General features: G+C 39.5%; 1 protein-coding gene across 1 annotated transcript in view; it reads left to right on the plus strand.

The window, feature by feature from the left end:
- Nucleotides 1-400: 400 nt before the first annotated feature.
- The window catches only part of MTMR8 (myotubularin related protein 8), a 35,186-nt gene continuing 21,824 nt past the window's right edge, over nt 401-13,762 (plus strand). The window contains 5 exon segments of the mRNA XM_005882612.1: nt 401-408; nt 1,837-1,984; nt 5,741-5,904; nt 7,176-7,356; nt 12,504-12,636. Of these exon segments, the coding sequence (XP_005882674.1) occupies nt 401-408; nt 1,837-1,984; nt 5,741-5,904; nt 7,176-7,356; nt 12,504-12,636 (634 nt within the window).

Below are 13,762 nucleotides of genomic sequence, written 5' to 3' on the forward strand. Positions count from 1 at the left end.
CAGGAGAGGGGGCCTTTGTGCCCATAGGCACCACGTGGAGGGGACCCTGCAGTCCAGCTGGGCAGGGAGGAGGCAGAATCTCGCTGCAGAGTCAGTGCAGAGGGAGAGGAGGCCCTGGCTCCCCCTGCCTGTGGAGGCCACTGGAAGCTCATTGGAGGGACAGCCAATGGGATGGGTCGCCTCATCTTGTGTTATTTCTGGTGTAAACATTGGTCTTGCTAGAACCTCATTTTGTTTTCACCTGATTGGGGAAAACGAGCTTGTCCATGTAGGTGATAGTCCTGATTTAGGAGCAGGTGCGGGGACGGTGGGGCCAGGGCAGAGGACCCTGGAGGTCCCAGGGCCACAGGTGCCCACCGCACTGCTCCCAGGGGTGCAGCGAGGAGCCCCTGAAAACGTCATGGCAACGTGAGAACAGGCGTTTCCCACAGGAATGTCGGTCTGATGGCGTCGAACTTGCATGCACTTTTTGCCTTCTTTTGTTTTTAGTGACATTTTCTCATTTTTGTACTTCGTTAGCAGCGTGGAACCGGCCATTGGTGTGAAATGGAGCTGTCAGACATAATACAGGATTCCATGAAACTCAGAAAATGGACTCTCAGTCACCACTCGGGTCCCATTTCAGGTGCATGGCCTGCTCTGTCGAATCAGGTGAGGCCGCTTCAGACCTGGGTCCATGTGTCACTCAGCTGGTGGGCGTGGTGTTTGTTCTTTTTCCTGCTTTTCCATTGGGTGGGGATGAGACGCCAGCGCCCGGTCCTGCCACAGGCTCTCGGGGAACCACAGCTCCAAGCACACCAGTTGGACTTCTGCTCAGACCCTCAGAGTAGTAAATGTCAGGAGAGTCCAGTCCTGTGAGGGGCCCTCAGAACCCAGGTATAGGGGGTGCAGTCCTGTGAGGAGGCCCTCAGGTATAGATGGGGTGCAGTCCTGTGAGGGGCCCTCAGGACACAGGTGTAGATGGGGTGCAGTCCTGTGAGGGGGCCCTCAGGTGTAGACGGGGTGCAGTCCTGTGAGGGGTCCTCAGGTGTAGACGGGGTGCAGTCCTGTGAGGGGTCCTCAGGTGTAGACGGGGTGCAGTCCTGTGAGGGGTCCTCAGGTGTAGACGGGGTGCAGTCCTGTGAGGGGTCCTCAGGTGTAGACGGGGTGCAGTCCTGTGAGGGGTCCTCAGGTGTAGACGGGGTGCAGTCCTGTGAGGGGTCCTCAGGTGTAGACGGGGTGCAGTCCTGTGAGGGGTCCTCAGGTGTAGACGGGGTGCAGTCCTGTGAGGGGTCCTCAGGACCAACGGCATATTTCACAGACCTAGAACGAACTCTCCAAAAATTCATCTGAAATAAAAAAAGACCCGGAATAGCTGCAGAGAACCTGAGAAAGCACTCTCTTTTTTGTTTTTGTTTTTCATTTCCTGCTTGAATAGATAGATCAAATTTTCTCCTGCTTGTAGAAGGTTAAATATTATATTTTCTTGCCCTTTAACTTAAGTCCTAACCTCATGTTATTTACCTCTATTGATATTTTACACAAGTAATAACTACAACATCCCTCCAACAAGGTAAGTATCTCAAAAGGCTCTATGTCTTATTTATCATCCATGCACACCTGCCCCATCATGGTGAAATCATGTAGAATGTTAATCCTTCCTATTATACATGATTCCTTTTTATGGTTATAGTTTGTCTAGGGCTGATTTACAAAAAAGAAACATAGATCATATTAATTTGATACCTTGGCAGGAACTAGAAGACCTAAACAAAGGTCATTAGCAAATTAACAGCATTTAACTGGCTTTGAATTATCTCACTTTATTCGTAAATGTTGAGTTGATAATTTAATCAGTTTCTCCCCTCTCCCCAAATAACAGGTAGAAAATGTGACATTACTGGATTGTTATATGGCTAAGAAACCAGGTAATGGGATTCTGTATCTTATTGTAACTCACCTGATCTATGTGGAGGCTTCTGGTGCAGCCAGGAAAGAAACATGGGTATGTTCATGAGAAGTTTCAAATGATCTTGAAGAGTTGTGTGTATATGCTTTCTAATATGGTAGTTTCATAAAATTTCAAGTAACAGTTATATTTCCGTAAAACCTTTCTTCAAAGAACCTCATATCTCAAGTTATTAAGTATAGTCATCTTAATAATTTTATTTATTTATTTTTATCCTCACCCAAGGATATGTTCATTGATTTTTAGAGATAGAGGAAGGGAGAGAGAGAGAAAGAGAGAGAGAGAGAGAGAGAGAGAGAGAGAGAGATTGATGTGAGAGAGAAACATTAATCAGTTGTCTCCCATACATGCCCCAACAGTGGATAAAACCCCCAACGTAGGTATGTGCCCTGACAAGGAGTCAAACCCGCAACCTTTCAGTGTATGGGATGATGTTCCAACAAACTAAGCCACCCAGACAGGGACATCTTAGTTATTTTAATTATTTCTTTAATAATTCTAGTTTAATAGCCTCTTTTCATCTTCTGTGTATCTATAATAATAAAAGTGTAATATGCTCATTAAATCAGATAGCCGAACATCCTTCCGGATGTCATTCCAGACAAAGCTGCAGTGGCGGGGGCTGAGGCAGAGACAGTTAGTGTCAACCAGGCAGGCAGGTGAGCAGTTAGGGGCAATCAGGCAGGCAGGCGAGTGGTTGGGGGCAATCAGGCAGGCAGGAGAGTGGTTAGGAGCAATCAGGCAGGCAGGCGAGTAGTTAGGGGTGAACAGACAGGCAGGCAGGCACGTGGTTAGGGGCGATCAGGCAGGCAGGCGAGTGCTTAGGGGCAATCAGGCAGGCAGGAGAGTGCTTAGGGGAGATTAAGCAGGCAGGTGAGTGGTTAGGGGAAATCAGGCAGGCAGGCAGTGGCGGTTAGGGGTGATCAGGCAGGCAGGCAGGCAGGCAAGCAGAGGCAGCAGTTAGGGGTCAGGCAGGCAGGCAGGCCAGTGGTTAGGAGCCAGCAGTCCTGGATTGCGAGAGGGTGCAGGCCGGGCTGAGGGACCTCCCCCCACCCATGCACAAATTTCGTGCACCAGGCCTCTAGTAGTTGATAAGCATCCTTATCAACTGGAAGTAATTGAAAGCCTTGCTACCCATACAATGTGGATACCTAGCAGTATCCGTTTTACCTGGGAGCTTGTAAAAATGCAGAATCTCAGGCTTAATATTTTAAATTTCTAAAAAGCTCACAGATGATGCTGATGGCCTGTGGATAACACCTTGGCTATCAATGATTTAGACCATCTTTATGACCTAAGACAGGATGAGGATCGTGTGTGTGTGTGTGTGTGTGTGTGTGTGTGTGTGTGTGTTACCTGTTACATTTTTAAACAATGTTTTCTATTTCTTAAACAATGTTTTCTGATTAGCTTAGTACCCCTAACATTACTTTATGCCTTCCTCATCCTAAAGTATCATTTAATCTTAACTTAATCATTAACCAGATTTATTCTTGGGAAGCTTTATAAGAACTACCACATGCTTCTGGTATACAGCATAGCATAGTGATTATGATCACAGGCTCTAGAGCCAGTCTATTCAGGTTGCAATCCCAGATTCAACATTTAGTGCCTTTATAATCTTGGGCAAATTATTTAACTTCTCTGTGTCTCACTTTCATCATCTGTAAAATAGGGATAGTAATAATAACCTTATTATGAAAATTAAAAAGTTGTTGTAATTGCTTAAAACAGTGCATCACCCATGATAAATACTATTGAATAAGTATAAAATAAATTGAATGTACATATGAAATAAATACAGTTGATACTTGAACAATGTGGGGGTTAGCGGGTGCTGACCCCTGTGCAGTTGAAAATCTTCATATAACTTTTGACTCCCCAAAACTCCCTTAGTATTCATGAATGATTGGTCCCAGAATCCCCTACAAATACCAAAATCTTTTGATGTATGCCATATAAAGGACTTAAGCATACAGTTGGCCCTCCACATTTGTGGATTTCCAACCATGGATTGAAAATATTGTTTGTGATATGCAATTAGTTGAATCTGTGGATGCAAAACCTGCAGAAATAGAGGACCAATTGTATATTTATTGAAAAAAATCCATGTATAAGTGGATCTGTACAGTTCAAACCCATTGTTCAAGAGTCAACTGTATTTTAATACTTCCTTTTTAAAACAACATGAGCTTTTCTCATTTGATATTGTACTTTCTCCTTTTGGTGTGATGAAAGTAATGCCAAAAGAGGAATCAGGAGACCTGGTTCCTGACTCAACTATGCAGTAACTGACTGTATGAGCTTAGGTAAGTAACCCTTGCTCTCTGGGCTTTAATTTCTTCATCGGTAAAATGAGGTGATTAGAGTATATAATTAGGTGAGATTTTTCCATTTCTAACAGTTTAGGAAACATTTCTTTAGTACTTTGCCATGAGCCTTCTCCTTGCTAACCTATATTTATAGACAGCACACATTTCCCTAGATATGTTCCTACTGGGTATTATTTCAAACCCAAGGGACTAGATCTGGAAGGGAGAACTTATGTTAATTATTTCTACATATCAAAGGAGGCTTATTTACCCAAAAAAGTGTGCATGATAGAGGAAAAGAAAAGACAATGATAATCAGAAGGTCATTCCAGGCACAGGACAGGTAGTCCAAAGAATGAAAAGATTACACCTAGGTTCTAGTTGCAGGAAACATCAGAGACACAGATAGGAGAACACCAAAGACTAACATGTAAAGAATCAGATTTCTGATTCTATAAAGCAAGAATTATATTATTTAAATACAATTCATTTTTACCAGTTTACTTTCCACAAATATCTTTTTTGCTAGCATCAGCATGGGCAGGAGTAATACGACTAAAGATTTAGTCATCCTTTAAAAAAATCAGAATCCTTAATTTGTACTCTCATAGGAAACAACTTTATTAACTATAATATAGTATCAACTGTATTTATTTCATATGTACATTCAATTTTATACTTATTCAATAGTATTTATCATGGGTGATGCACTATACATATAACATGTATTAGTCTTAGAGTCTCTACTCATTTCCTAAGTTACATAGGTCAGTTTTCCCCCCATCTCATTCTTTGCTTTATTGCCACTAGAGTCTGAAATGTGGAAGAGAAAATTTCCCCCTAATATTTCTAGTCAAAGCCTAATTCCAGGATTAGTTTTTAGAATTCTTAGGTAAATAAAACTCTGGACTTGGAGTTAGACTGCCATGGTCCAAATCCTGTTTGCGCCACTTCTTGGTTGTGTGACTTCTGATGAGGAATTCACTTCTCAGAAGTTTGGCTTATTCATTCCTGAAATGGGATGATTATACCTCAAAGGTTTCTTGTAGGGATTAAATAGTTAATGGTCATGGATGACCTTATGAGAAATAAAGCACAATACTAGTTATTAATTTTAATTAGTCATTTGGTAGAACAAAAGAAAGTTCTATTTATTCTACTATGATTGTACATGTCACCATAGAATGCTAGAAGCCATCTGTACTGAGACAATTTACCACAAATTGCCCCACAAACCTGGTAGCCTTATATCCCTAAGGCGGGAGGAGTTTTATAACACTGCAATTTCCTTCTTATTGTTTTACCACTATTTACTTCTGTTTGAGAGAAACCCAGTTGTGCCTTACAAAGGATGGTTGATGGCTGTAGATGTGATTACATCTCTGGTTATTCTGTTACCATTATTTAGAGTCAGGCACACTGATTACGCCAGAACTAGTGTATGCCTGTGAATTTATTTTGGTTCTTTTCTGTTTTGTAGATTGCACTGCATCACATTGCCAATGTGGAGAAGTTGACCATTACTAGCTTGGGTTGTTCACTGATTCTCAGCGGCAAGAACTTCCAGGTGGCCCACTTTGTTTTAGACTCTGACACTGTGTGCCATGAGGTTTATATTTCACTGCTCAAGCTTTCTCAGCCAGGTAGGTATGATAGTATTTTTATCTAACACCATTTTAGATTTTTTCCCCAAATATGGCAGACTGGAGAGATCATGGGCTATGAAGTTAAACAGGGCAGGGTTTGGATCTGATTTCTGCTCTATGGCATTTGGGCAAGTTATATAACCTCTGAACACAGCTTCCTCACCTGTAGAAGTAGTGATAGTACAAGCACCCCACAGGGGTTGTTTTGAGGTTTAAGTGTATTTGTGCATTTTACTCTGTACTTGCTATATATAGTAGATATTTAATCTATGTTATTGATTTCTCTTTCCCTCCCTCCTTTTAAGTATTAATTTGTGAATTTTTTTCATCAGTTCAGGAAGGAAGTCTACTTTGGAGCAAAATCTGATTCCTGTTGTCCTGTAAGCTTTATTTTTGGCCCACTATTCCCAACCCTACCTTCAGTTCCAGCTTGAAGACTTGGGTGGTTTATGAGCATCCTTAATAATTGATTATCTCTGCTTCCTCCAGCCTCACTGTCTCATACCCCAGCCCCATCTCTAGGTGTCTAACCCATCAGCTTTCTCTGCTTTTAATCTGTGGAATTTTCATGTTTTTACACGTTCTCTTTCACTTTCTTCCACCCTTTACCTAGAATAATTTCTGAGAATTGCTGGTATTTTATTAACAGAGGTTATCTGTCAGTTGGCCCAATATTTGATAAGACTCTGACAGATTCCATCCATTTCTGGAAGAGTTGTTACCACATAAATTAGTCAAATGAGTTACTGGTTGCATGTTGCATCTTGTGAAGGGAAGTGAGGTTGACTGGAATAAAAGAAGAAATAACCATTCATCAGCCAGAAGTAGGTATTGGCCTGATAAACAGATTTTAAGAACAATATTAATATTTTGCAACTTGTTACAACAAACAGTGCCCTTAGGACACTGGAGCTCAATTTAAAAATAACAAAAACTTTTGTAAGGACCACTTCCCAAACATGTGAAGCCCTGAAGCTTCATTTCAGTCCATTATCTAGCAATCCATAGGAAGCCAGACAGAATGTTTCTGCTTATATTGGTATCAGAAAAAATTAAATCATTTTTAAAAGAAGACTCGAAAACTATGTGCCAGTTCTTATTCCTTACATAAAGGCACCATTTTACACAGATCATTGTCCTTTTCTGGGGCTATTTGAAAATCATTTCATTTGGGAGAAAGGAAGTCTAGCATTTTTTAGCATTATCTATTGTTCTTTAAGTTTCACTCATTATTCTTTGCTTTCATGTTTATCTCCCTCTCCATGTTTATCTACCTGAAGATTTGTATGCTTTTTCTTATACTCCCAAATCTTCAAAAGAAATGAGGGAAAATGGATGGAAACTGATTGACCCAATATCAGACTTTAGGCATATGGGAATACCCAGCAGATATGGTCCAGATATGGGCGTGTGGTCCAGTACCATAACAGATGCCAACAGAAACTATGAGGTAATTTTGTCATTGTTGTTTTCCTTTAGGTCTATTTAATTAAAAAAGAAGAATGTTAGCAAACAAGGTTTTGAAAAAAAGAAAAATCAGTCATAATCTCTCCTTTTCATTCAACATTTAGTTATGCAACAAGCATTTATTAAGTATCTACTGCATTCAAGACACTGAATAAGAGTTCTCATAGTCTGAAGCAGAAGATGCTGTGGAAACATAGATGAAGGATATGGAATTGAGATTGGGAAGCCAGAAACAGCTTGACACTTTGGGGAATAGCTTTGAGAAAGAAATCTGTCTTAATTTATAGAGGGAGAGAAGGAAAGAAGTCAGGAAGTGAAGTGAGATTATGAAGGGCTTCATGGCCACATTAAGGAATTTGAACATTATCCTGAAGACAGGATTCACCAGAGTATTTTCAGCCAGAAAGTAATGTGAGTATATTTGTATTTTAGAAAGATAACTTTGGTAGTGGTGTGAAGAATTGGTTTGCTAAGAATGCAGAAGAATGATATGAGAAGCTGAATTAAGGCAATGACTATGGGTGGAGAGGAGGAGATGGTTTTAAGAGATATTTAAGTGGTACAATTGAAAGAACCTGTGACAGATTAATGTAGCTGGGATAAGGAGGGAGAATTTCATAGGCACACAGGTTTCCTGGTTTCTGGCTTAGGTGACCAAGTGGGTAATTGATATGTTACTAGTAACCAAAATAAGGAGCATGAGAAGACACCAGTGTCTTTAGTTTTAGACTGAGTTTAAGGTGATTCAAAAGATATCAAGTATTTAAGTCTGGATCTTCAGAAAGAGGTCTGGGAATGTGTTGGTGGTTTCCAAGACCATCCCTCAGGTTTAGGGATTCACTAGGAGGACTCACAGGACTCAGCATATAGTTGTACTTGTGGCTGTGATTTATTAAAATGATAAGATATAAATCAAAATTAGCAAAGGAAAAGGGGCAAATTCCAGAGAAAACCAGGCACAAGCTTCAGAGTTCTCTCCCAGTGAAGTCACATAGGACATGCTTAATTCCTTTAACAACAAATTGTGACAACGTGTAGAAAATATCTTTAGGGAAGCTCATTGGAGAATCAGTGCCCAGGATTTTTATTGGCAGCTGGTCATGTAGGCACTCTTTGCCTAGTGTATTAGTATACCAAAGTTTCAGATGCCCAGCAGGAAAAAAGTGCTTGGTATAAACCACATTGTTTATTCAAACAGTTTAGGCACAAGTAGTCACTCTTATCGGTTAACGGATGGAGGGAACCCTTCCAAAGCAGTCAGACTTGCTATGACAACTTTTCTGCAAAGGGATTTATTGGTGCTTAAGTGGTATCTCTGAATTATTGAGTCTTTATTTACAGCTTTTTGTTATCATAAAAATATAGTAATTGTAATGCTTTTCTGATAACACAGTTTTGAATATCTGCTAGATAGGAAGATTGATGAGGTGTCATTTAGCAGTGCCATTTGTGAAATGGCTTGTTAGGATCATACTTGACAGGAATGGGTAGGGATAAAGTGAATTCTTTCCAATTCTAATATGTGTCTAATTCCCCCAAATGAGCTCTGAAATATCTGTGTTGGCACTTTGGGTGCATGTGGCCTTCTGAGTTGAAAGGGAAGCTCCATTTCTTTGTATGACCCACTTCTCCAAAGTTTAAGTCGAGGTAAGAGGATGGGTGGAGAACTTTGTCTCTTTCAGTTCTGCATTCTGAGGACATTGATTTTAATTAGTTACGGAGAACATTCCATCTAATCTACCAGTGAAAGATTCCCAAAATGCAGGCGAATTAGGTTTGTGTATATGGGCTTATTGTGTCAGACATTGTGTAAAATCATTCGAGCAAGCCATTTGGAGCTCCTGTTATTGTAGCCTGTCATTCACTGTCAAGCAAGACATATATTCTTGAATTTTTCGAAGGTACTTTGAACAACCTGGCTTTGCCACTTCCTGAAATTGTGACATCTGAATTCTGTATTGAATGCCTGAAGACTCTTTGTTGTTCCCTCGTCTTTTTTACTAAATCTGTTCATCAATCAGAATTTTCAGTTTTTTTCTTCTGTGGTATAAATTTACTATCAGATAAAGCATTTAAACCTAACACTGGAAACATTAATACCTACATATCTTTTTTGTAAGTAATGTCTTAAACCACAGTGGGTTAATAATATTTTGATGTCTCCTGAAGGAGTCGGGTTCACAAATGTGACTGTTATATGACTAACAAAAATTCTTTAGTTTATGTAGCAGTAATTTTTTAGCACTATTAACTGATTAGATTTTTCCCAATTCAATGAAGTCAAGTTTAAAACTTGACCCCAGAGGGGAGAAAAACAGGAACATAATTTACCATGGATTTTGGCAGTGGACACGGGCCTAGTGAAATTATTTCATCTTTCCAAGAGCCAGGTACTGCATTATTTGTTATAATGTATTTTCTCAGGCTCTGTCTCTTTCACATGTGAATGTCACAGAAAGGAGGATCCTCAGAGCAACCTAAGTATCACCCTAAACTCTTTGTATTAATTCTTTGACCTTCTACATTTTGTATAGCTCTGTAAGGGATTGTCAAAGAGTTAATTGTGCCCAATAAGGCAAATAAAAAACAGATTCACTTTTCTTAAAATATGTATGTTTTTTATACAAACAGCCCCAGAAAGAAATAATTTTGCTTGTAATTTGATGTGTGGAGTATGGCTAACTAGGAGGTTTCATTACAGCACCAGAAATAATTTTGCTTGTATTTTGATGTGTGGAGTGTAGCTAACTAGGAGGTTTCATTACTAACTAGTGATGGCTAAGTCAGTGATTTAGATCTAAGCCTAAGCCAGAAGGTTGTGGCATCACAGTTGAGCAATTGACTGTGCATGAAATCAGATAGTGGCCTTAGACAGCTTCCTGCATTTTGGGAATCTTTCACTGGCCATTCTCCAGAGCTCTAAGACTGTCTGGGTTCAAGAGAGAAACTAATTTCCCTTTCTGCTCAGGCACTATCTTTGAGTTTCTCTGAAGTTTGCTGTCTTGTTTCAACTGTAACTGCATCTGCCATTCCACATTGGAAAGAGTTTAATCAAATCTCTATTTTTCATCAGATTAAATATCTTAAAATGGTAATTGAAAACATACCAAGCTTTTGAAAAACTAAAGGATCAGTGCCTTTTTTCCAAACCCAAGACCAAAAAGCCCTTTTAACAGGTACCTTTTTTCTCTCTTAGAAGGCCTAGCAATAAATATCTAGCAGCCCCCGTCTTCTGGATGGCTAGATCTATACTTTTAGTAGAAACTGTAATGTAGTTGTACAAAAATACATTTTTAAGAGTTAGATAAATCTGGAGTCAGATCTTGTCTTCAATCCTTTTCCATATGATTTTGGTTGAAATTGGTTTACCTCTCTGAGATTATTTTCTTATGGGAATAATAATAGTACCTATCTTGAGGGGTTTTAGTGAGGATTAAATGAAATAATATAGGTAAAGGATCTAGCACAGTGTCTGGTACATACTAGGAGGTCAGTAAATGTTATATTTCTTCCTTACTTGAACATTAGGCTGCTAATATGTAGCTCTACCTTAACTCTGCCAGACATATTCTCAAAGATTTTATAGTGATTCCATGTAGCTAACTATCTGCAGTAGCTAGTTTTTCTACTGCTGCCCAGACTTGGAGAGGGACTACTATAATTATTGTTTTGTTTGCTGTAACATTTATCAGTCATAGCAAATTTACTTGCTACAAGATGGCTGTTGCTTGTACCTCCACAGATGTCCCTTTGACATTGTTATTAATGTAATGAAATATCAGTGGCATTGTCTGTGTGATAAGTAATCAAAATTACCTTCATGCTTCTCCCTTTAAAACAAGGGTGGGGAACGTCTGGCCCTGCCAAGGCAACTGCAGGCAGGACTCAAAATTCAATAAATGTAGGAGCTTTTTTTCATAGCAACATAAATGTATATTAAGTGAATTATATTAAGTGAATGATGTTATAAATATCCAAATGGCCCTTGGCAGAAAAAAGGTTCCCCACCCCTGCTTTAAAAGTATCTTGCATTGTAAACAGAATATGTTGACACAGACTATTTTCCCTTAATGTGTTAATATGAACTATTTGTGCTTTTGAGGTTTTAATGGCATTCTTTTCTATTAATACAGAAACTACATGATGTCCACATACATGCTCCTCCTGTCTTTTGAAATGGACAATACTGGGAGATGAGAAAACAGGCCCAGACAAGAAAACTAGTTGATTAGTAAGATGGTTATCATCATAGAATATTTTGGCTTTTTTTTCTAGTTATTGTTTTATTTTTTTTTTAAATATATTTTATTGATTTTTTACAGAGAGGAAGGAAGAGAGATAGAGAGTCAGAAACATCGATGAGAGAGAAACATCGATCAGCTGCCTCCTGCACATCTCCTACTGGGGATGTGCCCGCAACCCAGGTACATGCCCTTGACCGGAATCGAACCTGGGACCTTTCAGTTCGCAGGCCGACACTCTATCCACTGAGCCAAACCGGTTTCGGCTCTAGTTATTGTTTTAATGTCTCCTGATTACATCTCATTTACTCCCTACTCTGCCCAACATTCTTCTTATGACCTAGAAATAAATATTCTGATTACCACAAGCTGAACATAGTGTTAACACAGGTCAATTTTATCAGTGAATGAGTCATTTATCTCATGCATGTTTTAGACATTTTTCTAGAATAGCTATTTGAAATTCATTGTCCCTGAAGTTCTTAGACTTCTTCCTAGAACTTCTCAGATGTAAAGATTTTTGAACTTTCACATGTTTCCCAGTATAAAGCCCCTTCAGCTGAGAAAACATTTGTTTGTGATAAGAAGCTCAAAATAATTTCATTTCTTCAGAACAGATATCCTCATAGCTTCCATAGCCTTCAGCCTCTTAAGCAGAGTTTTAGTAATAACACAAAACACTAAATCTCTCTCCATACTCCTCTGTTACTCAATGTAACCTGACCTAAAAACCAGTGAAATTCTCTCAATCCCAGAATGTGCTTTGTCTGATTTAACATCTTTTTAAATGGGTAAGATTTAAAACTGTTTAGAATAAGGTATTGAGATTGATGAATCCTGTTATTTTATGATCTGTCCAATCTGCTCTATTATTACTCAACTATTACAGTTGAATGCCTTGGCCAACAGAGCAGCTGGAAAGGGGTATGAAAATGAAAACAACTATGCCAACATTCGATTCAGGTTCATGGTCATTGAGAACATCCATGTGATGCGGAGCAGCCTGCAGAAACTCTTAGAAGGTAGAAGGATTTCACCTTGAATAGGCCAGAGGCCAGAGCTTTGCATTAATATATATGCCTGACTTGGTGTAGACCATAAAAGCAACCGGATGAGCAGGTTCAATAGGTGATAAGGTTTTTGACTATAGTATGAATCCAGCTTACATAGTATGAATTATAGCAGTCTTTGTCTGGCAGAGGAACTAAGATGTTCAGTTTCATAAATTGGTGAAGTCCATCTGGGTTTAGTTGCTGTGTAAATAATTCATCTCTATAGAATTATAGAGGCTGGTGTTTAGGAGTGTAGGTCAACATAAGTTTAAATGAATTGGGGATTCATTGCATCATTCTCTGGGTGAGAAATCACCTCATTTAACCTACTGTAAAGAGTCATTCGGATTTCATCACTGTGCTGTTGAAGAGGGTGAATTTAGACTTCAACAGAATGAAGTTATGTCATACAATTTGGGTCATCTGTCATCACTGAAAAATAATTGGGGTCAAAGTAGAGGCAAGGCGAGATTGAGGCCTTACAGGACTCTTGAGTCTCAAACATTTCTCTCAAAGCCACTACCCAGGATTCCATGATGTGCTCAGGAAGAGATGGTGAAAATCTGCCTTCTTTAGTGAACTCTCTGTTCTTCCTCTCTTTTTTGTCAATTTTATACTTATGTTTTAGGCCAAGACCTCTCCCTTACATGACCCTTATCAGATCCTGTTTCAGCAGTCTGCATCCTATTTAGGATATTAGTGTTTCTCTTCCTTAAATCTCTTCTTTTTTTCTCTTTGTCCCAGAATATGTGTAGCAGAGAACAGGACTTCTTACTGATTTTTTGAAGCAAACGATTGCCCTCTGCTGGATAACCAGTGCAAAGTTCATGAAAATTAACCTTTTCCCTCCCCAATGTGTTGAGATTGCACAAGGATGCAAAGAGTAGGTGAGGGTGTGGGAGAACAGACAGATGTTAGGGGGCTGCAGAGTTAGGATGAGTGAGTGTGTAAGTGTAGGTAGCTAGTCTACACTAATAAAAGAGAAACATGGTAATTGGTGTACGACCGCTACCCTTCCCATTGGCTAATCAGCATATCCTTATGCAAATTAACTGTCAGCCAAGATGGCGGCCGGGAGCCAGGCAGCTGGAAGCGA

The sequence above is a fragment of the Myotis brandtii genome, unplaced genomic scaffold, assembly GCF_000412655.1.
Source record: "Myotis brandtii unplaced genomic scaffold, ASM41265v1 scaffold73, whole genome shotgun sequence".
NCBI classification, from domain to species: Eukaryota; Metazoa; Chordata; class Mammalia; order Chiroptera; family Vespertilionidae; genus Myotis; species Myotis brandtii.